Source organism: Coregonus clupeaformis, chromosome 7 (assembly GCF_020615455.1).
Source record: "Coregonus clupeaformis isolate EN_2021a chromosome 7, ASM2061545v1, whole genome shotgun sequence".
Taxonomy (NCBI): domain Eukaryota; kingdom Metazoa; phylum Chordata; class Actinopteri; order Salmoniformes; family Salmonidae; genus Coregonus; species Coregonus clupeaformis.
This window is the reverse complement of record NC_059198.1, coordinates 65,173,132-65,196,472: the sequence shown is the minus strand read 5'-3', so window position 1 is coordinate 65,196,472 and position 23,341 is coordinate 65,173,132. Positions and strand designations below refer to the sequence as shown.

The window sequence follows — 23,341 nt, the reverse complement described above, 5'->3', positions numbered from 1 at the left end:
ACAGTGCACGGTAGGGTGAGGCTACATAAAGGTTGTAAATGTCCATAAACACAGCTATTAAAGTTACTATGTACAGTATCTAACCAAACAGTATTAACAGCATTAACATAATAATATAGCGTAGAAATTATTGGGGGGGGGGGGATATGACTAGTATTTATTTTTATTTTTATTATGCCCAGCTAACGAGTCCCCTTGATGATGCAAGGCCTGAGGCAATTGCCTCTTCTGCCTAATGGTAAGTCCGCCACTGCGCTCGTCTCTCAACCGAGTTGGTTGAGTGCAGGCAGAATTGTCATGCTTATCTGACATAAGACAATGCTCAGCGGTAGCCAGAGCAGTAGACCAGTCTAGACCAGACCAAACCAGACTATTCCAAGTAAGCCAGACCTTGACCTGGCAGGAGGTCAAAACTAAGAGACTACAGGCCACCAGCTGAGCTGGATGCTTTTTATACCTCACAACCCTTCTCTCACCTCTTTTCTCAACCTTTATTCTCAAGGGCGGACTGGGACCAGAAATCGGCCCTGACATTTCTAACACACCGGCCCATTTTTTTCCCCTTAAGACCCCCACACTGGCCCATTTTTGTTCCTTGAAGCCCCCACTATCAGCCAGATTTTTTGTTTGCACAAAAAACAAGTTAGACAGGCCCACTGGGCAAATTTTTTTGACCAGCCAGGCCAGTCCACCTAGGGTGACCACATGTCCCGAATTGTGTGGGACAGTCCTGCATTTTGGCCCTTGGCTCGTGTCTAGCAACCAAAAAATAATGTCCTGCATTTTATTTTATAAAAAAATTCTAACACCACTAATTTACAGAAAAAGGTGGATTTGATCTGTATTTCAGTCAGGCATTCCTACCTGTCTCTTTTGCAGCAGGGGAAGAGGCGAAGCGAGAGGTTTCACTCGCCCTCCTTAATTGGCAATTAACACTAGCTCATGGATGAGAGGGGATTCAAACTGAGTCGTCTCGTAGTCCCACAATAGAACCACAATGACATTTGTTTTGGAGTAGAATGGGGCTTCTTATTACGCACGGGGCTGCCACGGCCCGCGGGCTATTCTTGAGCTTCACTTTACCAGGCAGGTTGACTGCTCTGCTGGCGCGTGGATAGTTACAGTAACGTGGGAGAGACATGGCCAGCGCGCATTGCACCCCGGGCAGTTGAGAACTCTCTCTCTCTCTCTGTCCACTCGCATCTGTTGTAGGAGACTGAAAACACGCACTCCCATGAGAACGAACAGACGCGGCTATTATTTTAAGACGGAAAAAAATAAAAAGTCAAAACGATTGTGTGTGGGGCCAAGGAAAATATCCAGATATGGTTGAACAGAAGGGTTTGGTCAACATTAAACCTCCACGTGTCCTCCAGATTAGAAAATGCGCTATTTGAGCTGAGCTTCCCGCCCTCAGCTAGCTACTGTAGCAGCCAGGCAGCAATCTCGCTATCATTGATTTGATGCGGAAGGAATGCTGACACATTTCCACACTCAGCGAAGGGATAGCGCGGCACGTCAACGCGTCAACTGTTGGACAGAGTGAAGCGTTAAAGTTATCCCGCGGGACCCAGGGATCGTTGTGGTGAAAAAACAAACAACTGACGCGGCAGTCAAGGGAGCTAAATATTTGGATGATATGCCCTTTTCGAAAGGAGGAGGACGAGAACTCGAGCGTTTTGATGGACTCTCGTTAATTTACTGGTAAGGGAGAACTGGAGAGAGATGACAATAACGACAGAGTTTGTGTTAATCATGTGTCACTTTTGGGTTGAGGTAGCCCTATAGGACGCCGCGCCCTATATATGGCTATTAGGGTTGATGAAGTAAAAACAAAAACATTAGCTTGTCTGTCACTTAGGCTACCAGCCTACTTTTGTTATGCCGAAAGGAGGACGAGGACGAGAGTTTGAGCGTTTTGATGGACTCTCGCTTATCTATTGGTAAGAGAGGACTGGAGAGAGATGACCACAGAGTTTGTGTTCATCATGTGTCACTTTGTGAAGAAGTTCAAAAACATAAGCTTGTCTGTCACCTACTAGGCTACTTTTGCTATGTCATGCGCTTTGGGCATGATCTAGCCCTAGCCTTTTTCTCTGGCTGGTTTGGATTGGGACTATTCGTGACCGATATCACGCATGTGTTGATGGTTTGAAAAAAAACTGTTATGGGATTATCAAGTTGACCTGTTTCAGCGTTTGCAAGGGATTGCTGTTGCTCAGTGTGCTTCCCACTCTTGTTTTGAGCCACAGAAAATTGGAGAGTTGCCTGCGTCAGCGGGTTTGCATGCCCGGCACTGATTTATAACGGTACAGACATCATGTGCTACACATGCAATATATACATTATACAAAGTTGTTACAGTTTGCTTAATATGGAGTTTCATTCTTTATTATGAATGCCGCTTGTATTTCTTTTCTATTTAATTTAACGTGGACTCAGTAATCCTTTTGCGCACAGCAATTACGCATAATCGGGCTGTCCTATATCCAGATTTATCAACTGAAACCCATGGGGATGCTAACCATTGAGAGGCGAGTCACAATATTGCTAAATAAATTCGACCCATATTCAGGCTACAACAGATAGTTATCTAACGTGTCTCTGGCACTGCTGTGTGAAGCACCGCTACCCATCACGTATCTCCATGGCGCAGCGCGGGTAAGGCTTTCTCTTGGTATACAAATGTGTCTTGGTAATGTAGCCTATCGTGTGACTCCAGATAGACTGGATTACATGTTTTTGTATTTGTGCAACATGTGAGCATTTGAGCAACCCTTCAAATGTACAGTTAGTAACCTCGAGGCGATGGCGGTGGCGTATGATTGTGTTTGTGCACAGTGTTTGTTTGGAGAGATGGCGAGAGAGTGGGATTGAGAGAGAGAAAGAGAGGGGTTGAGAGAGAGAAATAGAGGTACAGTAGAAAGAGAGAGATAGGGAATGGGAGATAATGGAAGAGCTGTAGAGAGCTCCAGAGTGGCGCAGCGGTCTAAGGCACTGCATCTCAGTGCTTGAGGCGTCACTACAGACCCCTTGGTTCGACTCCAGGCTGTATCACAACCGGACGTTATTGGGAGTCCCATAGGGAGGCGCACAATTGGCCCAGCGTCATCTGGGTTTGGCCGGTGTAGGCCGTCATTGTAAATAAGAATTTGTTCTTAACTGACTTGCCTGGTTAAATAAAATAAAGAGAGAGATAGGGTATGGGAGATAATGGAAGAGCTGTAGAGAGAGATAGATAATGGAAGAGCTGTAGCGAGAGAGAGGGGTGTAGAGGTAGAGAGCAGGGTGCGGTGTGTTGCCTACCTTGCCCTTTCCTGCCCTGCCAGGGGAGGAGTCACTCTCTCTGCCTGGTGACTTGCAGCTAAATTTAGCTGACAGGACAGGACAGGGTTGACAGTATGGCAGGGTAAGCAAGGACCACTTATTAAGCACAGGACCAGCCGTGGGAGGTACCATAGCAGCCTAACACACACACACACACACACTGCTGGATGACTCTGTCTGTTGTATCTCTCTCTCTCTCCCTCTCTCTGGTTCTCTCTCTCGCTCTCTCTGTCTGTCTGTCTATATGTCTGCCTCTCAATCTCTCTTTGTTGACTGTTCTCTCTCTCTTCCTCCCTCTCACACGCACAAGCACACACTCCAGCAGGAGCGCTCACTCACTCCCTCCCGTGCGGCCACAGCACCACTCGTTCTCCATCAGCCATGTCCTCTGTCACTTTACCTGAACTCTGGGATTACTTTATAATGTACATGACAGGAGTGAAAGAGTTTAATCCACATACCCGGGAACTTGACCTGAGAATGTTCCCCGTGAGGATGACCAGTACCTGTCAGAACAGTAGAAGGTAGGTGTTATGTTCTAATGACCAGTACCTGTCAGAACAGAACCAGGTAGGTGTTATGTTCTAATGACCAGTACCTGTCAGAACAGTAGAAGGTAGGTGTTATGTTCTAATGACCAGTACCTGTCAGAACAGAACCAGGTAGGTGTTATGTTGTAATGACCAGTACCTGTCAGAACAGAACCAGGTAGGTGTTATGTTCTAATGACCAGTACCTGTCAGAACAGTAGAAGGTAGGTGTTATGTTCTAATGACCAGTACCTGTCAGAACAGAACCAGGTAGGTGTTATGTTCTAATGACCAGTAACTGTCAGAACAGAACCAGGTAGGTGTTATGTTCTAATGACCAGTACCTGTCAGAACAGAACCAGGTAGGTGTTATGTTCTAATGACCAGTACCTGTCAGAACAGTAGAAGGTAGGTGTTATGTTCTAATGACCAGTACCTGTCAGAACAGAACCAGGTAGGTGTTATGTTCTAATGACCAGTACCTGTCAGAACAGAACCAGGTAGGTGTTATGTCCTAATGACCAGTACCTGCATATATTGCAATGGCAGGATATAACAGGTAGGTAGGGAGGAGTGATGCAGGTAGACTGACTGAGAACGTTCAGGTGTGTATGGGAAAGACAGGTGCATAATAGGAGTGTGTGTGTGTGCGTATGGCTCTCGGATCGGGGCCGCGGATGCCGCAGGGGCTGACGTATGTCTTGACTGTTTTATAAGACCTTCAAAACTGCTGACAATGCATGGTAACTCTAAACCAGTGGTTCTCAACAGGTGGGTCGGGGCCGCTGTTGGGACACACACAGCCCATTCCTACCAGGTCACAGCATAGGAATGGACTGTGTAGAGGTCAGACATGTTGTTTAGTTGATCTAGACTGGAGGGTCACAGGAAAATAGGGAAAATATGAAAGGTTGGCCTTGGCACAAAAATGTGAGTGAGTCATTGTTCTTTAATGTGTGGGAGTCATTGTTCTGTAATGTGTGGGAGTCATTGTTCTTTAATGTGAGGGAGTCATTGTCCTTTAATGTGAGGGAGTCATTGCTCTTTAATGTGAGGGAGTCATTGCTCTTTAATGTGAGGGAGTCATTGTTCTTTAATGTGTGGGAGTCATTGTTCTTTAATGTGTGGGAGTCATTGTTCTTTAATGTGTGGGAGTCATTGCTCTTTAATGTGAGGTAGTCATTGCTCTTTAATATGTGGGAGTCATTGCTCTTTAATGTGAGGGAGTCATTGCTCTTTAATGTGTGGGAGTCATTGCTCTTTAATGTGTGGGAGTCATTGTTCTTTAATTTGAGGGAGTCATTGTTCTTTAACGTGTGGGAGTCATTGCTCTTTAATGTGTGGGAGTCATTGTTCTTTAATATGAGGTATGTATTGCTGTTAAATGCTGCCTGTCTGGCTCAGAATGTGCTGTGTAAAAGTCCAATCCACATACAGCAAGCAGAAACCTAATGCTTCTGTGCAGTGCTGCCCGCTTGCCCTTGCACTTGCCCAGAGTTCTAGGAGACAGTGTTTTGATTGTTACCAGACAAGTACAGTAGTTGTGATGACTTGGTTATTCAGGTGAGAGGGAAAATCCTCTCTGTCTTGTCTTGTAGTTGTTTTGTTGTGGATCTTACTTGGCAGATATTTTGTTGTGTATCTTACTTGGCAGATAGTTCGTTGTTTATCTTACATGGCAGATAGTTCATTGTAGATCTTACATGGCAGATAGTTAGTTGTGTATCTTACTTGGCAGATAGTTAGTTGTGTATCTTACTTGGCAGATAGTTAGTTGTGTATCTTACTTGGCAGATAGTTAGTTGTTATCTTACATGGCAGATAGTTAGTTGTGTGTCTTACTTGGCAGATAGTTAGTTGTGTATCTTACTGGGCAGATAGTTTGTTGTTATCTTACATGGCAGATAGTTAGATAGTTGGCAGATAGTTCGTTGTAGATCTTACATGGCAGATAGTTAGTTGTGTATCTTACTGGGCAGATAGTTAGTTGTTATCTTACTTGGCAGATAGTTCGTTGTGCTCATCTTACTTGGCAGATAGTTGTGTAACGGTAGTTTTTGATGTGTCTCTTTATAGTACTGCATCTTTTTAAAAATCTATTTTACTTTTGTTATAAGAAGACGTTTATAAACATGCATGTTTTTATTTTGTTAGTGAACTATGTTGGAAGGGTGCATGAGGAACGTATTGGATGAGTGCTACTTGAATTTCTTGCCTCTGTCTGCACCATATTGAAAGTCAAGCGACATAGATCAGTCGTGCATTGCTGTTTTGGCTGTTACACCTGTATACTGTATGACCACACGTGCATCAGTGAAACATGTCTGATGGCTTCCAGACATTTCATTCTTGGGACACACACAGCCCATTCATACCAGGTCACAGCATAGGAATGGACTGTGTAGAGGTCAGACATGTTGTTTAGTTGATCTAGACTGGAGGGTCACAGGAAAATAGGGAAAATATGAAAGCCCGGCCCGGCCTGTTCCTGCTCCTCGCACCAAGCCAGTGGTGCGCGTCGCCTGCCCGGCCCGTTCCTGCTCCTCGCACCAAGCCAGTGGTGCGCGTCGCCAGCCCGGCCCGGCCTGTTCCTGCTCCTCGCACCAAGCCAGTGGTGCGCGTCGCCAGTCCGGCCCGGCCCGTTCCTGCCCCTCGCACCAAGCCAGTGGTGCGTGTTCCTAGTCCGGTCCGGCCCGTGCCTGCTCCTCGCACCAGACCAGTGGTGCGTTTGTCCAGTCCGGCCCGTGCCCGTTCCACCGGTGCCTGGTCCAGCACCGGTCAGCTGCTCCACTCCGGAGCCAGAGCAGTCCGCTCCACGGGTGCCTGATCCAGTTCCGGTCAGCCGTTCCACTCCGGAGCCAGAGCAGTCCGCTCCACCGGTGCCTGATCCAGCTCCGGTCAGCAGCTCCACTCCGGAGCCAGAGCAGTCCGCTCCACCGGTGCCTGATCCAGCTCCGGTCAGCGGCTCCACTCTGGAGCCAAAGCAGTCCGTTCCACCGGTGCCTAGTCCGGCTCCGGTCAGTGGCTCCAGTCCAGACCATGACGTCAGCCCCTCTCCAGGTTCGGGGTCTCCCACACCAGGGTCCAGACTGGGCCTGGCGTATCGTGGGAGGAAGGAGAGGGGAAGCAACGCGCCGAGGTCTAGACCAGACCAGGGGCGCAACAGGGAGGTGAAGAGTGAGAGGTCGTCACGCCCTGAGCCGGATCCGCCTCAGAGGCGGAATGCCCACCCGGCCCCTACCCTGTTATGTTTATGTTGTGCGGTCGGAGTCCGCACCTTTGGGGGGGGGTACTGTCACGCCCTGACTCAGGGGACGCTTATATGTTGAGTTAGGGTGTGTATATTCCTTGTTGTGCTTGTTCTATGTATGAGGATCTAGTATGTCTAGTTCTATGTTGGCCGGTGTGGTTCCCAATCAGAGGCAGCTGTCGCTCGTTGTCTCTGATTGGGGACCATACTTAAGCAGCCTATTGGCACTGTCTAGTTGTGGAATCTTGTTCCTTGTAAGGTATGTTGTGTGTTCTACCTTGGACTTCACGTTTCGTTTCCTTTGTTGTTTTGTCGTGTGTTTAAAGTTTAATAAACATGTACGCATATCACGCTGCGCCTTGGTCTGACCCGTCATTCAACGAACGTGACAGGGACAAAGTTGTGGAGAACTACAGATCAGGGTTGGGTTATAAAAAAATATCAGAAACTTTGAACATCCCACGGAGCAGCATTAAATCCATTATAAAAAAATGGAAAGAATATAGCATCACAACAAACCTGCCAAGAGAGGGCCGCCCACCAAAACTCACGGACCAGGCAAGGAGGGCATTAATCAGAGAGGCAACAAAAAAACCCCAAAGATAACCCTGAAGGAGCTGCAAAGCTGCAAAGACCACTTTAAGCCGTACACTCCACAGAGATGGGCTTTACAGAAGAGAAAGCCACTGCTTAAAGAAAAAAATAAGCAAACACGTTTGGTGTTCGCCAAAAGGCATGTGGGAAACTCCCGGTCTCTGATTGGGGATCATACTTGTGGAGCGGATTGCTCTGGCTCCGGAGTGGAGACGCTGACCGGAGCAGGACTGCACCCCGGTGGAGCGGACTGCTCTGGCTCCGGAGTGGAGCAACCGACCGGAGCGGGATCAGGCACCGGTGGAGCGGATTGCTCTGGCTCCGGAGTGGAGCAAACTTCCGGACCCGTATCCATCCCCATCTCTGGAGCAGGACTAAACGCCGTGCCCAGCCTGGGCACCGATGCAGAGGAAAATTCCAGCCCTGTAATCGGACTGGTTGTCGGTCCCAGACTGGGCACCGACACGTTTAGGAGCTCCTGCTCCAAAACGGGGCTGTACGTTGTGCCCACCCTGGGCACCGACACAGAGGTGGTTTCCAACCCTGTAGTTGGGCTGGTTGCCGGCCTCAGACTGGGCACCGACACGCTAAGGTGCTCCCTGCAGGGGACCGTCGCTGGAGGTCGGGTGAGTTGTGTGGCTGGAGGAGGTGTAGAAACGCCACCTCTCTCCCATCGCTCCAATGTATTCACCATGCGCACCATTGCGCTGCCGAGCTCCTGAATCCTGCTCGCCTGCCGTTGGATACGTTCCTCCCAAGATCCGGACGGACCGACTGTACCTGCTGACTCCATTTTAGGTGCGTGTTTCTGTCCTGGAACGGGCCGTACCGGGCTGGGAACTGGCGTTGGATATGTACGACTGTTCCAGTCCTTCTCTCTCCGCGCCCAATCGTCCTCCAGTGAAGACTCCTCCGGGAGCCCCTACGAGTTAGGGAACAGAAACTCATCGTCGTCGTCATCCTCCGACTCCCCAGTGTAAAACTGTTCCCATTCCTGTTCCCATGGTCGTAGGGACTCCAACTGGAACCCCACCGGGTGCAGTGGTCGGGGCTCTTCTCTCTCGATCCGCAGGTCTTGGAGGACCTCTAAAATAGCGTCCTCCTCCTCTCTAGTCAGCCCTTTCCCGGCCTCCTGCTGCCTCGTCGTCCACCCTGTGAGCCGTCCCAAAAATTTTCTTGGGGCTGCTTCTTGGGCTTCCTCTTCTGTCGGCTTTGTTGATGTCGCCGTTGATCCTCTCCTACCCGGGCTTCCTCCTTCATAGCCTTACCGTAACGGACGGTCTCCTGTTGAGTACCAGGCGTTTGCTCCTTCTGGGCACGCTGCTTGGTCCTTTTGTGGTGGGATCTTCTGTCACGATCGTTGAGAGACGGCTCAGACCAAGGTGCAGCGTGAAAGGCGTACATGTTTATTTTACTCAAATAACATACAAACAAAACAATAAACCAACGTAACGTGAAGTCCTCAGGCTATACACATACAAGCCTAAACACGGAACAAGATCCCACAACTATAGTAGGCAACTGGGATACCTAAGTATGATCCCCAATCAGAGACAACGAGCGACAGCTGTCTCTGATTGGGAATCACACCCGGCCAAACATAGAAACACAAACCCTAGATCACAAACATAGAATATAAACAGAAAACTCACACCCTGACTCAACCAACAAGAGTTCTCTCGATCAGGGCGTGACATCCAGGTTGTAAGGCAACAAAATAGGAAAAATGCCAAGGGGGGTGAATACTTTCGCAAGCCACTGTATACTCAGATAGTCTGTTCTGATTGGATACTGTCATGTATACTCAGGTAGTCTGTTCTGACTGGAGACACAACACAGATCCTGACTGACTTCGGGTGTGTGTGTGTGTGTGTGTGTGTGTGTCACGAGTTACAAAGCCAGAACCCAGAAGCAGACCAGGACAAGGTAAGTTGAAACGAAGGTGAGTGTTTATTTACAAATTCAAGAGTGATGCTGAATAATCCAGGGAACAGAGCGGGCGGCGTTGATTAGTTGTTGGGGGTGCAGTGGTTGATCCCATCATGGCTCGGGCAGCCGCCACCACCAGGCAGAGGTTGGATGAAGGTTCCGGACGAGTGATGTTCATGGCTAACGATCCGGCAGGGAATGGATGTTAGGCCAGAGCCTAAGAAGGGTGATGATCAGGACCAGGTGTGCAGATTGCTGATGGGATGCAGGTGCGGAAATCAAGAGAGCTCCCCGGAGCGTTCCAGAACCCTCGGGAAACTGGAGATCACGAGCAGAAAAAAACTAGTCCACAGACAGGACCCGACTCAGACTGCCGGGATCGTTACAGTACCCCCCCCTCCGACGAACGCCACCGGGCGGACTCCCCGGAGCGCCAGGATGGAGGCGGTAGAAGTCACGGATGAGGTCAGCATCTAGGATCTGTCGCCGCGGAATCCAACTCCTCTCTTCAGGACCATACCCCTCCCAGTCCACGAGATACTGGAAACCCCCGGCCCCGCCGTCTGGAATCCATGATTCCTCGCACCGTGTAGGCAGGACCACCTCCGATCATCCGAGGAGGAGGAGGAGGAGGCGGAGGAGGCAACAGAGGACTGAGGAAAACCGGCTTGAGGCAGGAGACATGAAAGGTGGGATGGACTCTGAGCGTCCTCGGTAGTTTGAGTCGAACTGCCACTGGATTGATCACCTTCTCCACCACAAACGGACCAATGAACTTCGGTAACAACTTCCCTAGACTCAGTCCGTAACGGGGAAGATCCCGTGTGGCCAACCAGACCCTATCTCCGATGGTATAGGTGGGAGCGGGGATCCGGCGACGTCGCCTGGAGCTGATACCGGTCCGAAACTCTAAGGAGTGCCTTTCTGGCCCGATGCCAGGTCCGGTGGCAACGACGAATATGGGCCTGAACAGAGGGCACTGAGAGCTCCTTCTCCTGAGAAGGGAACAAGGGAGGTTGGTAGCCATACAGGCACTGGAAGGGAGACATCCCAGTGGCAGATGTAGGGAGGGTATTGTGGGCATACTCAACCCAAGGCAACTGAGAGACCCAGGAGGTGGGGTTGGAAGAGACCAGGCAGCGTAGCGTGGTTTCCATCTTCTGGTTGGCTCTCTCCGCCTGACCATTGGATTGGGGGTGAAAACCAGATGTGAGACTGACTGTAGCTCCAATGGCCAAACAGAAGGACTTCCAGACAGCAGAGGTAAACTGAGGGCCACGGTCGGAAACGATATCACTGGGCAACCCGTGGACCCTGAAAACCTCCCTAACCAGGATCTCGGACGTCTCCGAGGCAGAGGGAAGCTTGGCAATTGGCACAAAGTGGGCGAACTTGCTGAATCTGTCCACGATAGTCAGAACGACCGTGTTCCCCTCAGAAGCGGGCAACCCAGTGACGAAGTCCAGGGCCAGATGCGACCATGGTCGCCGGGGAATAGGAAGGGGGTGAAGTAGTCCAGAGCTGGGCCGATTGGTACTCTTATTCTGCGCACACACTGGACAGGCAGCAACAAAACCCCGAGTATCCTCGGCCATGGCAGGCCACCAAAACGTCTGCGAAGAAACGCCATTGTCCGAGCCACGCCAGGGTGACAAGCCATCTTGCTGGCGTGGGACCATTTGAGGACAGCAGGACGAACCGACTCAGGCACAAACAACCGACCGGGTGGACCGTTACCGGGACCGGGCTGAGTCCGAAGGGCCGCCAGCACCTCCTCCTCAATCTTCCACATAACTGCTCCCACGACGCAGTTCCGGGGGAGAATTGTCTCGGTCTTGGACCCACTCTCCTCCGTCTTGGAGAACATCCGGGACAAGGCGTCCCGCCTTGCCGTTCTTAGATCCGGTCGGAACGTCAGGGAAAACTTGAATCGTCCGAAAAACAACGCCCACCTGGCCTGACGGGAGTTGAGACGTTTAGCCGATTGCACGTAAGCAAGATTCTTGTGGTCAGTCCAGACAATAAACGGTTGCTCCGCCCCTCCAACCAGTGGCGCCACTCCTCCAAGGCAAGTCTCACCGCGAGAAGCTCCCGGTTACCCACATCGTAATTCCTCTCCGCAGGCGAAAGGCGACGAGAGTAGTAGGCGCAGGGATGGAGTTTACTGTCCGTGGAGCATCGCTGCGACAGGATGGCGCCAACTCCCACATCAGACGCGTCCCACTTCAACGAGCGAACTGACGGGCCGTGTCCGGTTGAGAGAGAATCGGTGCGTTGGTGAATCGCCTCTTCAAATCCAGAAACGCTCGATCCGCCTCCGGATTCCACTTGAAGGTCCTGATACTGGAAGTCAAGGCAGTTAACGGAGCGGCCACACGGCTGTAATCCCGGATGAATCTGCGGTAGAAATTCGCAAACCCCAAAAATCTCTGGAGCTGCAATCTCGTACCGGGCTGGGCCCATTCCAGAACCGCTCTAACCTTCTCCTGGTCCATCCTAATCTCTCCCCTGGAGATGATGTACCCGAGAAAGGATGTCGTGTGGGCGTGAAACTCGCACTTCTCGGCCTTCACGAACAGGCGATTCTCCAACAATCGCTGCAGAACCTGCCGGACATGCTGGACGTGGTCGGAAGGTTCCTTCGAGAAGATCAGAATGTCATCCAGGTAAACAAACACAAAGAGACCGATCATATCTCTCAGGACGTCGTTCACCATACTCTGGAATACCGCTGGAGCATTGGTCAGTCCAAACGGCATCACCTGGCCGGATCGTTCTGTCACGAGTTACAAAGCCAGAACCCAGAAGCAGACCAGGACAAGGTAAGTTGAAACGAAGGTGAGTGTTTATTTACAAATTCAAGAGTGATGCTGAATAATCCAGGGAACAGAGCGGGCGGCGTTGATTAGTTGTTGGGGGTGCAGTGGTTGATCCCATCATGGCTCGGCAGCCGCCGACCACCAGGCAGAGGTTGGATGAAGGTTCCGGACGAGTGATGTTCATGGCTAACGATCCGGCAGGGAATGGATGTTAGGCCAGAGCCTAAGAAGGGTGATGATCAGGACCAGGTGTGCAGATTGCTGATGGGATGCAGGTGCGGAAATCAAGAGAGCTCCCCGGAGCGTTCCAGAACCCTCGGGAAACTGGAGATCACGAGCAGAAAAAACTAGTCCACAGACAGGACCCGACTCAGACTGCCGGGATCGTTACAGTGTGTCATAGTCTGCATAGATACATAGACCCTGACTGACTAACTGACTGACTCAAGACCTCATGCACCCAACCCCCCCTCAGATGAATCAACACATTCTGGCTATGTCACTTTTTACTGTGGGCTATTTGTCCTGTTGGTCACATTGTTTTACTGGGGGCTACTTGTCCTGTTGGTTACATTGTTTTACTGTGGGCTACTTGTCCTGTTGTTTACATTGTTTTACTGTGGGCTACTTGTCCTGTTGGTTACATTGTTTTACTGTGGGCTACCTGTTCTGTTGGTTACATTGTTTTACTGTGGGCTACTTGTCCTGTTGGTTACATTGTTTTACTGTGGGCTACCTGTCCTGTTGGTTACATTGTTTTACTGTGGGCTACTTGTCCTGCTGGTCACATTGTTTTACTGTGGACTACTTGTCCTGTTGGTTACTGTTGGTGTTACTGGGAGATTATGCACTATCATTTGTCCTAGCCTGGTGGAAGATCTGTTTGTGCTGTCTAACCAACTCCTATGGTCATTGTCAGATCTGGAACCAGGCTATATTCATTCTATTTGTCCTGTGAGTATTGTCAGATCTGGAACCAGGCTATATTCATTCTATTTGTCCTGTGAATATTGTCAGATCTGGAACCAGGCTATATTCATTCTATTTTTCCTGAGTGTAGTGTTGTTACTGTGAGAGGTTGGCCTGGTAGAATATCTGTTTGTGCTGTCTAACCAACTCCTATGGTGAAATCAAATCAAATCAAATCAAAATGTATTGGCCACATGCGCCGAATACAACAGGTGCAGACATTACAGTGAAATGCTTACTTACAGCCCTTAACCAACAGTGCATTTATTTTAAATAAAAAAGTAAAATAAAACAACAACAAAAAAGTGTTGAGAAAAAAAGAGCAGAAGTAAAATAAAATAACAGTAGGGAGGCTATATATACAGGGGGGTACCGGTGCAGAGTCAATGTGCGGGGGCACCGGCTAGTTGAGGTAGTTGAAGTAATATGTACATGTGGGTCGAGTTAAAGTGACTATGCATAAATAATTAACAGAGTAGCAACAGCGTAAAAATAAAGGGTGGGGGGTGGGGGTGGTGGTGGGTGGGCAGTGCAAATAGTCCGGGTAGCCATGATTAGCTGTTCAGGAGTCTTATGGCTTGGGGGTAGAAGCTGTTGAGAAGTCTTTTGGACCTAGACTTGGCACTCCGGTACTGCTTGCCGTGCGGTAGCAGAGAGAACAGTCTATGACTAGGGTGGCTGGAGTCTTTGACAATTTTGAGGGCCTTCCTCTGACACCGCCTGGTATAGAGGTCCTGGATGGCAGGAAGCTTGGCCCCAGTGATGTACTGGGCCGTACGCACAACCCTCTGTAGCGCCTTGCGGTCGGAGGCCAAGCAGTTGCCATACCAGGCGGTGATGCAACCAGTCAGGATGCTCTCGATGGTGCAGCTGTATAATTTTTTGGGGATCTGAGGACCCATGCCAAATCTTCAAGTCTCCTGAGGGGGAATAGGCTTTGTCGTGCCCTCTTCACGACTGTCTTTGTGTGTTTGGACCATGATAGTTCGTTGGTGATGTGGACACCAAGGAACTTGAAGCTCTCAACCTGTTCCACTACAGCCCAGTCGATGAGAATGGGGGCGTGCTCAGTCCTCTTTTTTTTCCTGTAGTCCACAATCATCTCCTTTGTCTTGGTCACGTTGAGGGAGAGGTTGTTATCCTGGCACCACATGGCCAGGTCTCTGACCTCCTCCCTATAGGCTGTCTCATCGTTGTCGGTGATCAGGCCTACCACTGTTGTGTCGTTGGCAAACTTAATGATGGTGTTGGAGTCGTGCCTGGCCATGCAGTCATGGGTGAACAGGGAGTACAGGAGGGGACTGAGCACGCACCCCTGAGGGGCCCCCGTGTTGAGGATCAGTGTGGCAGATGTGTTGTTACCTACCCTTAAACCTGGGGGCGGCCCGTCAGGAAGTCCAGGATCCAGTTGCAGAGGGAGGTGTTTAGTCCCAGGATCCTTAGCTTAGTGATGAGCTTTGAGGGCACTATGGTGTTGAATGCTGACCTGTAGTCAATGAATATCATTCTCACGTAGGTGTTCCTCTTGTCCAGGTGGGAAAGGGCAGTGTGGAGTGCAATAGAGATTGCATCATCTGTGGATCTGTTGGGGCGGTATGCAAATTGGTGTCGGTCTAGGGTTTCTGGGATAATGGTGTTGATGTGAGCCATGACCAGCCTTTCAAAGCACTTCATGGCTACAGATGTCAGTGCTACGGGTCGGTAGTCATTTAGGCAGGTTATCTTAGTGTCCTTGGGCATGGGGACTATGGTGGTCTGCTTGAAATATGTTGGTATTACAAACTCAGTCAGGGACATGTTGAAAATGTCAGTGAAGACACTTGCCAGTTGGTCAGCACATGCTCGGAGTACACGTCCTGGTAATCCGTCTGGCCCTGCGGCCTTGTGAATGTTGACCTGCTTAAAAGTCTTACTCACATCGGCTACGAAGAGCGTAATCACATAGTCATCCGGAACAGCTGGTGCTCTCATCATGCTTCAGTGTTGCTTGCCTCGAAGCGAGCATAGAAGTGGTTTAGCTCGTCTGGAAGTATTGTGTCACTGGGCAGCTCGCGGCTGTGCTTCCCTTTGTAGTCTGTAATAGTTTTCAAGCCCTGCCACATCCGACGAGCGTCAGAGCCGGTGTAGTACGATTCAATCTTAGTCCTGTATTGACTCTTTGCCTGTTTGATGGTTCGTCAGAGGGCATAGCGGGATTTCTTATAAGCGTCCAGGTTAGAGACCCGCTCCTTGAAAGCGGCAGCTTTCAGTGCGGATGTTTCCTGTAATCCATGGCTTCTGGTTGCGGTATGTACATACGGTCACTGTGGGGACGACATCATCGATGCACTTATTGATGAAGCCAGTGACTGATGTGGTGTACTCCTCAATGCTATCTGAAGAATCCCGGAACATGTTCCAGTCTGTGCTAGCAAAACACTTTTTTATTAACCGAGTCACTGGTGCTTCCTGCTTTAGTTTTTGCTTATAAGCAGGAATCAGGAGGATAGAGTTATGGTCAGATTTGCCAAATGGAGGGCGAGGGAGAGCTTTGTATGCGTCTCTGTGTGTGGAGTAAAGGGGGTCTAGAGTTTTTTTTCCTCTGGTTGCACATTTAACATGCTGGTAGAAATTAGGTAGAACGGATCTAAGTTTCCCTGCATTAAAGTCCCCGGCCACTAGGAGCGCTGCCTCTGGATGAGCGTTTCCCTGTTGACTTATGGCCTTATACAGCTCATTCAGTGCAATCTTAATGCCAGCATTGGTTTGTGGTGGTAAATAGACAGCTATGAAAAATATAGATGAAAACTCTCTTGGTAAATAGTGTGGTCTACAGCTTATCATAAGATACTCTACCTCAGGCGAGCAAAACCTCGAGACTTCCTTAGTATTTGATTTTGTGCACCAGCTGTTGTTTACAAATATACACAGACCGCCACCCCTTGTCTTACCGGAGTCAGCCGATCTATCCTGCCGATGTAGCGTATAGCCCGCTAGCTGTATGTTGTCCATGTCGTCGTTCAGCCACGACTCGGTGAAACATAAGATACTACAGTTTTTAATGTCCCGTTGGTAGGATAACCGTAATCTTAGGTCATCCAATTTATTCTCAAATGATTGAAGATTGGCTAATAGGATTGATGGGATGGGCAGTTTACTCGCTCGCCATCGGATCCTTACAAGGCACCCCGACCTACGTCCACGATATCTCAGTCTCTTCCTCATGCGAATGACGGGGATTTGGGCCTTGTCGGGTGTCTGTTGGATATCCTTCGCGGCCGCCTCGTTGAAGAAAAAATATTTGTCCAATACGAGGTGAGTAATCGCTGTCCTGATATCCAGAAGCTCCTTTTGGTTACAAGAGACGATGGCAGAAACATTATGTACAAAATAAATTACAAATAACGCAGAAAAACACACATAATATTACAATTGGTTAGAGGGCTGTAAAACAGCAGCCATCTTCTCCGGCGCCATTCTGTGTTGACAAGACAGTACAAACACCTCTGGAACCTGGGGTGTAGCCTATTCATTCAGACCAAGACCGTAGCAAACAGAAAACAGTTGCAAACGATTGCAAAACCGTTTTGCTACGTAAACGAGAGTTTCTATCGGACAGATTTAGGTAGGGCCCTCCCTGTTTCATTCTGTTGTCTAGTCTTCTGTTGGCTTCCGTTTGGTTGGTTTGGTTCCTAGTGAATACACCCCAGTGCTATGTTTCGTGGTTGGTTTGGTTCCTAGTGAATACACCCCAGGGCTATGTTTCATGGTTGGTTTGGTTCCTAGTGAATACACCCCAGGGCTATGTTTCATGGTTGGTTTGGTTCCTAGTGAATACACCCCAGGGCTATGTTTCATGGTTGGTTTGGTTCCTAGTGAATACACCCCAGGGCTATGTTTCATGGTTGGTTTGGTTCCTAGTGAATACACCCCAGGGCTATGTTTCATGGTTGATTTGGTTCCTAGTGAAAACACCCCAGGGCTATGTTTCATGGTTGGTTTGGTTCCTAGTGAATACACCCCAGGGCTATGTTTCATGGTTGGTTTGGTTCCTAGTGAAAACACCCCAGGGCTATGTTTCATGGTTGGTTTGCTTCCTAGTGAATATACCCCAGGGCTATGTTTCATGGTTGGTTTGGTTCCTAGTGAATACACCCCAGGGCTATGTTTCATGGTTGGTTTGGTTCCTAGTGAATACACCCCAGGGCTATGTTTCATGGTTGGTTTGGTTCCTAGTGAAAACACCCCAGGGCTATGTTTCATGGTTGGTTTGGTTCCTAGTGAATACACCCTAGGGCTATGTTTCATGGTTGGTTTGGTTCCTAGTGAATACACCCCAGGGCTATGTTTCATGGTTGGTTTGGTTCCTAGTGAAAACACCCCAGGGCTATGTTTCATGGTTGGTTTGGTTCCTAGTGAAAACAACCCAGGGCTGTGTTTCATGGTTGGTTTGGTTCCTGGTGAATACACCCCAGGGCTATGTTTCATGGTTGGTTTGGTTCCTGGTGAAAATACCCCAGGGCTGTGTTTCATAGTTGGTTTGGTTCCTAGTGAATACACCCCAGGGCTATGTTTCATGGTTGGTTTGGTTCCTAGTGAAAACACCCCAGGGCTATGTTTCATGGTTGGTTTGGTTCCTAGTGAAAACAACCCAGGGCTGTGTTTCATGGTTGGTTTGGTTCCTGGTGAATACACCCCAGGGCTATGTTTCATGGTTGGTTTGGTTCCTGGTGAAAATACCCCAGGGCTGTGTTTCATAGTTGGTTTGGTTCCTAGTGAATACACCCCAGGGCTATGTTTCATGTTTGCCCTATTTGTCCTGTTTGTGTACTGTTGTTGCTTGTGAAATGATGAATTGTAATTAGTGTTCTGTTCATATTTGGCCTATCTCGGTCCCGGATCTCTTCTTACTGTTTGATACATTGGGCCTGTAATGAGAATGTCCTGTGGTTCTAATCCTCAGACAGACTCTATGGTCATATGGCAGAACTGTGTGAGTTTACCCTTGAAGTTTATCATTATCATCCCATTCATACTGTCGTAATTCATGTTATTAATGGGGTCTATCAAGCTTAGTTTGTTTACAGAAATGCAGATTCAACCTGTCTGGTTTCTGTGTGAGTAATAGCCCCTGGTTACTCTACTGTGACCTTGCTTGAATAACAGTGTTTTTCTAGAGACTGTTGTTGCGTCAAGAGAACTTCATGTGAACTTACATGTAAACTTCTGTGACGCTTGTTGTCGTATAGTTGGGTGTTGGGGGTCAGTCTGCATAAAATCCACACATTCACTTGACGCTTTCTGAAACACTGTAGGACAGGATCCAGGCGTCACATTTTTCACTCAGCTTTAATTTGTTTGTTTATTTATGTTATTTATTGACTCCTCCAGTGTCAGAATATAAACCAGTAACAATCAATGTGGATTAGTTAGTTAGTTAGTTAGTTAGTGTGTGTGTGTATCTCTGTGTGTGTGTCTCGCTCTGTGTGTGTGTGTGTGTCTCTGTGTGTTTGTGTGTGTGTGTGTGTGTGTGTCTCTGTGTGTGTGTGTATGCCTCATCATGATTACGTGGGCCCTTGCGTCTCGTCCCTGATCCATCTTCTCTTACAGAACAGGACAGATTTAGGGGTAATAGTTAAGTCCTAAAATAGGGGGAGAGAAAGAGAGGAGAGAGAGAGGGGGGGAGGGGAGAGAGACAGAGAGAGAGAGAGGGGAGAGAGAGAGAGTTTGTGGACTGACAGTAGCAGTTTTGTTGGATAAATAAATATTATTCTATGGCATTAAAATACTGGCGCTGGTTGAGTTATGAGCCACAGTAATATGGCAGAGGCCATTTTAAGCTTCCCTTTATTGGTAGAGAAGGTATTAATATAATGCTAGCTACTCATCATAATATTGTTAAGCCCTCATCCTGGGCCTCTCAGAATAAAACTGCATATTACCATTCGTCATCATGGCTGCTTCTCTAATGGTACCCTACAGTGGCTTGCAAAAGTTTTCACCACCCTTGGCATTTTTCCTATTTTGTTGCCTTACAACCTGGAATTAAAATAGATTTTTTTGGGGGTTTGTATCATTTGATTTACACAACATGCCTACCACTTTGAAGATGCAAAATATTTGTTATTGTGAAACAAACAAGAAAAAAGACAAAAAAACAGAAAACTTGAGCGTGTATAACTATTCACCCCCCCAAAGTCAATACTTTGTAGAGCCACCTTTTATAGCAATTACAGCTGCAAGTCTCTTGGGGTATGTCTCTATAAGCTTGGCACATGGGACTGGGATTTTTGCCCATTCTTCAAGGCAAAACTGCTCCAGCTCCTTCAAGTTGGATGGGTTCTGCTGGTGTACAGCAATCTTTAAGTCATACCACACATTCTCAATTGGATTGAGGTCTGGGCTTTGACTAGGCCATTCCAAGACATTTAAATGTTTCCCATTAAACCACTCGAGTGTTGCTTTAGCAGTATGGTTAGGGTCATTGTCCTGCTGGAAGGTGAACCTCCGTCCCAGTCTCAAATCTCTGGAAGACTGAAACAGGTTTCCCTCAAGAATTTCCCTGTATTTAGCGCCATCCATCATTCCTTCAATTCTGACCAGTTTCCCAGTCCCTGCCGATGAAAAACATCCCCACATCATGATGCTGCCACCACCTGCTTCACTGTGGTGATGGTGTTCTCGGGGTGATGAGAGGTGTTTGCACCAGACATAGCATTTTCCTTGATGGCCAAAAAGCTCAATTTTAGTCTCATCTGAGTACCTTCTTCCATATGTTTGGGGAGTCTCCCACATGCCTTTTGGCGAACACCAAACGTGTTTGCTTATTTCTTTCTTTAAGCAATGGCTTTTTTTCTGGCCACTCTTCCATAAAGCCCAGCTCTGTGGAGTGTACGGCTTAAAGTGGTCCTATGGACAGATACTCAAATCTCCGCTGTGGAGCTTTGCAGCTCCTTCAGGGTTATATTTGGTGCCTCTCTGGTTAATGCCCTCCTTGCCTGGTGGTGTTGCAGACTCTTGGGCCTTTCAGAACAGGTGTATATATACTGAGATCATGTGACACTTAGATTGCACACAGGTGGACTTTATTTAACTAATTATGTGACTTCTGAAAGTAATTGGTTGCACCAGATCTTATTTAGGGGCTTCATAGCAACGGGGGTGAATACATATGCACGCACCACTTTTCCGCTATTAATGTTTTAGAATTTTTTGAAACAAGTTATTCACCAATTTGGACTATTTTGTGTATGTCCATCACATGAAATCCAAATAAAAATCCATTTCAATTACAGGTTGTAATGCAACCAAAAAGGGGGATGAATACTTTTGTAAGGCACTGTATTCCCTATATAGTGCACTACTTTTGACCCGCGCCCATAGAGCTTTGGTCAAAAGTAGTGCACTTTATACGGATTAGGGTGTCATTTGGGACGCAACCCAGGTCTTACTGTATCAATATGGCCTTTTATAGTTATCATCACCCCATGACTTACTGTATCAATATATTATAGTTATCATCACCCCAGGTCTTACTGTATCAATATATTATAGTCATCATCACCCCAGGTCTTACTGTATCAATATATTATAGTTATCATCACCCCAGGTCTTACTGTATCAATACATTATAGTTATCATCACCCCAGGTCTTACTGTATCAATATATTATAGTTATCATCACCCCAGGTCTTACTGTATCAATATATTATAGTTATCATCACCCCAGGGCTTACTGTATCAATATATTATAGTTATCATCACCCCAGGTCTTACTGTATCAATGTATTATAGTTATCATCACCCCAGGTCTTACTGTATCAATATATTATAGTTATCATCACCCCAGGTCTTACTGTATCAATACATTATAGTCATCATCACCCCAGGTCTTACTGTATCAATGTATTATAGTTATCATCACCCCAGGGCTTACTGTATCAATGTATTATAGTCATCATCACCCCAGGTCTTACTGTATCAATATATTATAGTTATCATCACCCCAGGTCTTACTGTATCAATACATTATAGTTATCATCACCCCAGGTCTTACTGTATCAATGTATTATAGTTATCATCACCCCAGGGCTTACTGTATCAATATATTATAGTTATCATCACCCCAGGTCTTACTGTATCAATATATTATAGTTATCATCACCCCAGGTCTTACTGTATCAATACATTATAGTCATCATCACCCCAGGTCTTACTGTATCAATACATTATAGTCATCATCACCCCAGGTCTTACTGTATCAATATATTATAGTTATCATCACCCCAGGTCTTACTGTATCAATATATTATAGTTATCATCACCCCAGGTCTTACTGTATCAATATATTATAGTTATCATCACCCCAGGTCTTACTGTGTCAATATATTATAGTTATCATCACCCCAGGTCTTACTGTATCAATGTATTATAGTCATCATCACCCTAGGTCTTACTGTATCAATACATTATAGTTATCATCACCCCAGGTCTTACTGTGTCAATATATTATAGTTATCATCACCCCAGGTCTTACTGTATCAATATATTATAGTTATCATCACCCCAGGTCTTACTGTATCAATATATTATAGTTATCATCACCCCAGGTCTTACTGTATCAATATATTATAGTTATCATCACCCCAGGGCTTACTGTATCAATATATTATAGTTATCATCACCCCAGGTCTTACTGTATCAATATATTATAGTTATCATCACCCCAGGTCTTACTGTGTCAATATATTATAGTTATCATCACCCCAGGGCTTGCTGTATCAATATATTATAGTTATCATCACCCCAGGTCTTACTGTATCAATATATTATAGTTATCATCACCCCAGGTCTTACTGTGTCAATATATTATAGTCATCATCACCCCAGGTCTTACTGTATCAATATATTATAGTTATCATCCACCTACACAGTCTCTGAATCAGCTACATTTTATTTTCCTTGTTGATCAAAATCAATGTCTTACTGTAGATAATGGGGATCCATAATAAATACAAATACAAATGTAAAGTAATGAGATTCCAATTCACTCCTCCTCAACCTCATCCCTACATCCCCCTGTTCGTCCCCCCTTCCTCCTCCCGTTCCTCTCCTCTTTCCTCCCGTCCCCCCATCTCCTCATCCCCTCTCTGTCACCCCCTTCTCCATCTCCCTCTCCTCTGTCGTTCCTCCCTGTTTGTAGCTATTGATTTCTCTGTGAATGACTTCATTGGTGTTGATTTTCCCTGAACCAGCTATCTGCCTCGTTCAGGACAGCCGGCTGCTGACTGGCTCTGGCCCAGGGGGAAAGACCACCTGTTTTTATCCTCAACGGTTATTGGCAGATGCTTGGCTTGCTTAGTGTGAATAGATGCTCGCGAAGCTGACTGGGTTGAAGTGTGTCCGTGTGTGTGTGTGTGTGTGTGTGTGTGTGTGTGTGTGTGTGTGTGTGTGTGTGTGTGTGTGTGTGTGTGTGTGTGTGTGTGTGTGTGTGTGTGTGTGTGTGCGTGTGTGTGTAGGAGGAGGACTGTTGGCTGTGTGTGTTGATGACCTGTCTGTCTGTCTCTGCTATTTTCCCAAGAGAAAAGAAGAGACAAATTGGCTGGCCAGAGTTTGATACTTCTAATTAGCTTGTTTGACAGAGAGAAATTCGGTTTCTGATTCTGTTCAGTCCATTCTGATTCTGTTCAGTCCGTTCTGATTCTGTTCAGTCCGTTCTGATTCTGTTCAGTCCATTCTGATTCTGTTCAGTCCATTCTGATTCTGTTCTGTCCACTCTGATTCTGTTCTGTCCATTTTGTTCAATCAACATAAAATCTATTTCAGCCCTTAATGTTATTTCAATTATGTTATTTCATGCATATAATGGACACCTCTTCTCTTTCTGAAATGTGTCAAAAGTTGGAGCAAACATCAGATCTGAGACCTGTTGAGACATTCATTAA

General features: G+C 47.3%; 1 protein-coding gene across 6 annotated transcripts in view; it reads left to right on the top strand.

Annotated features, from left to right (window-relative positions):
• Positions 1-1,281: 1,281 nt before the first annotated feature.
• LOC121569995 (syntaxin-binding protein 4-like) overlaps positions 1,282-23,341 on the top strand; it is a 234,059-nt gene continuing 211,999 nt past the window's right edge. For 5 of the 6 annotated variants that reach the window (XM_045221478.1, XM_045221476.1, XM_045221475.1 and 2 more), the window contains exon 1: positions 3,758-3,851. In XM_045221478.1, coding sequence (XP_045077413.1) covers positions 3,808-3,851 — 44 coding nt within the window. In that variant the 5' untranslated portion in view covers positions 3,758-3,807. Of the gene's footprint in view, positions 1,705-3,757; positions 3,852-23,341 lie in introns of those variants that run through there. The other variant, XM_045221477.1, reaches the window with a different exon arrangement.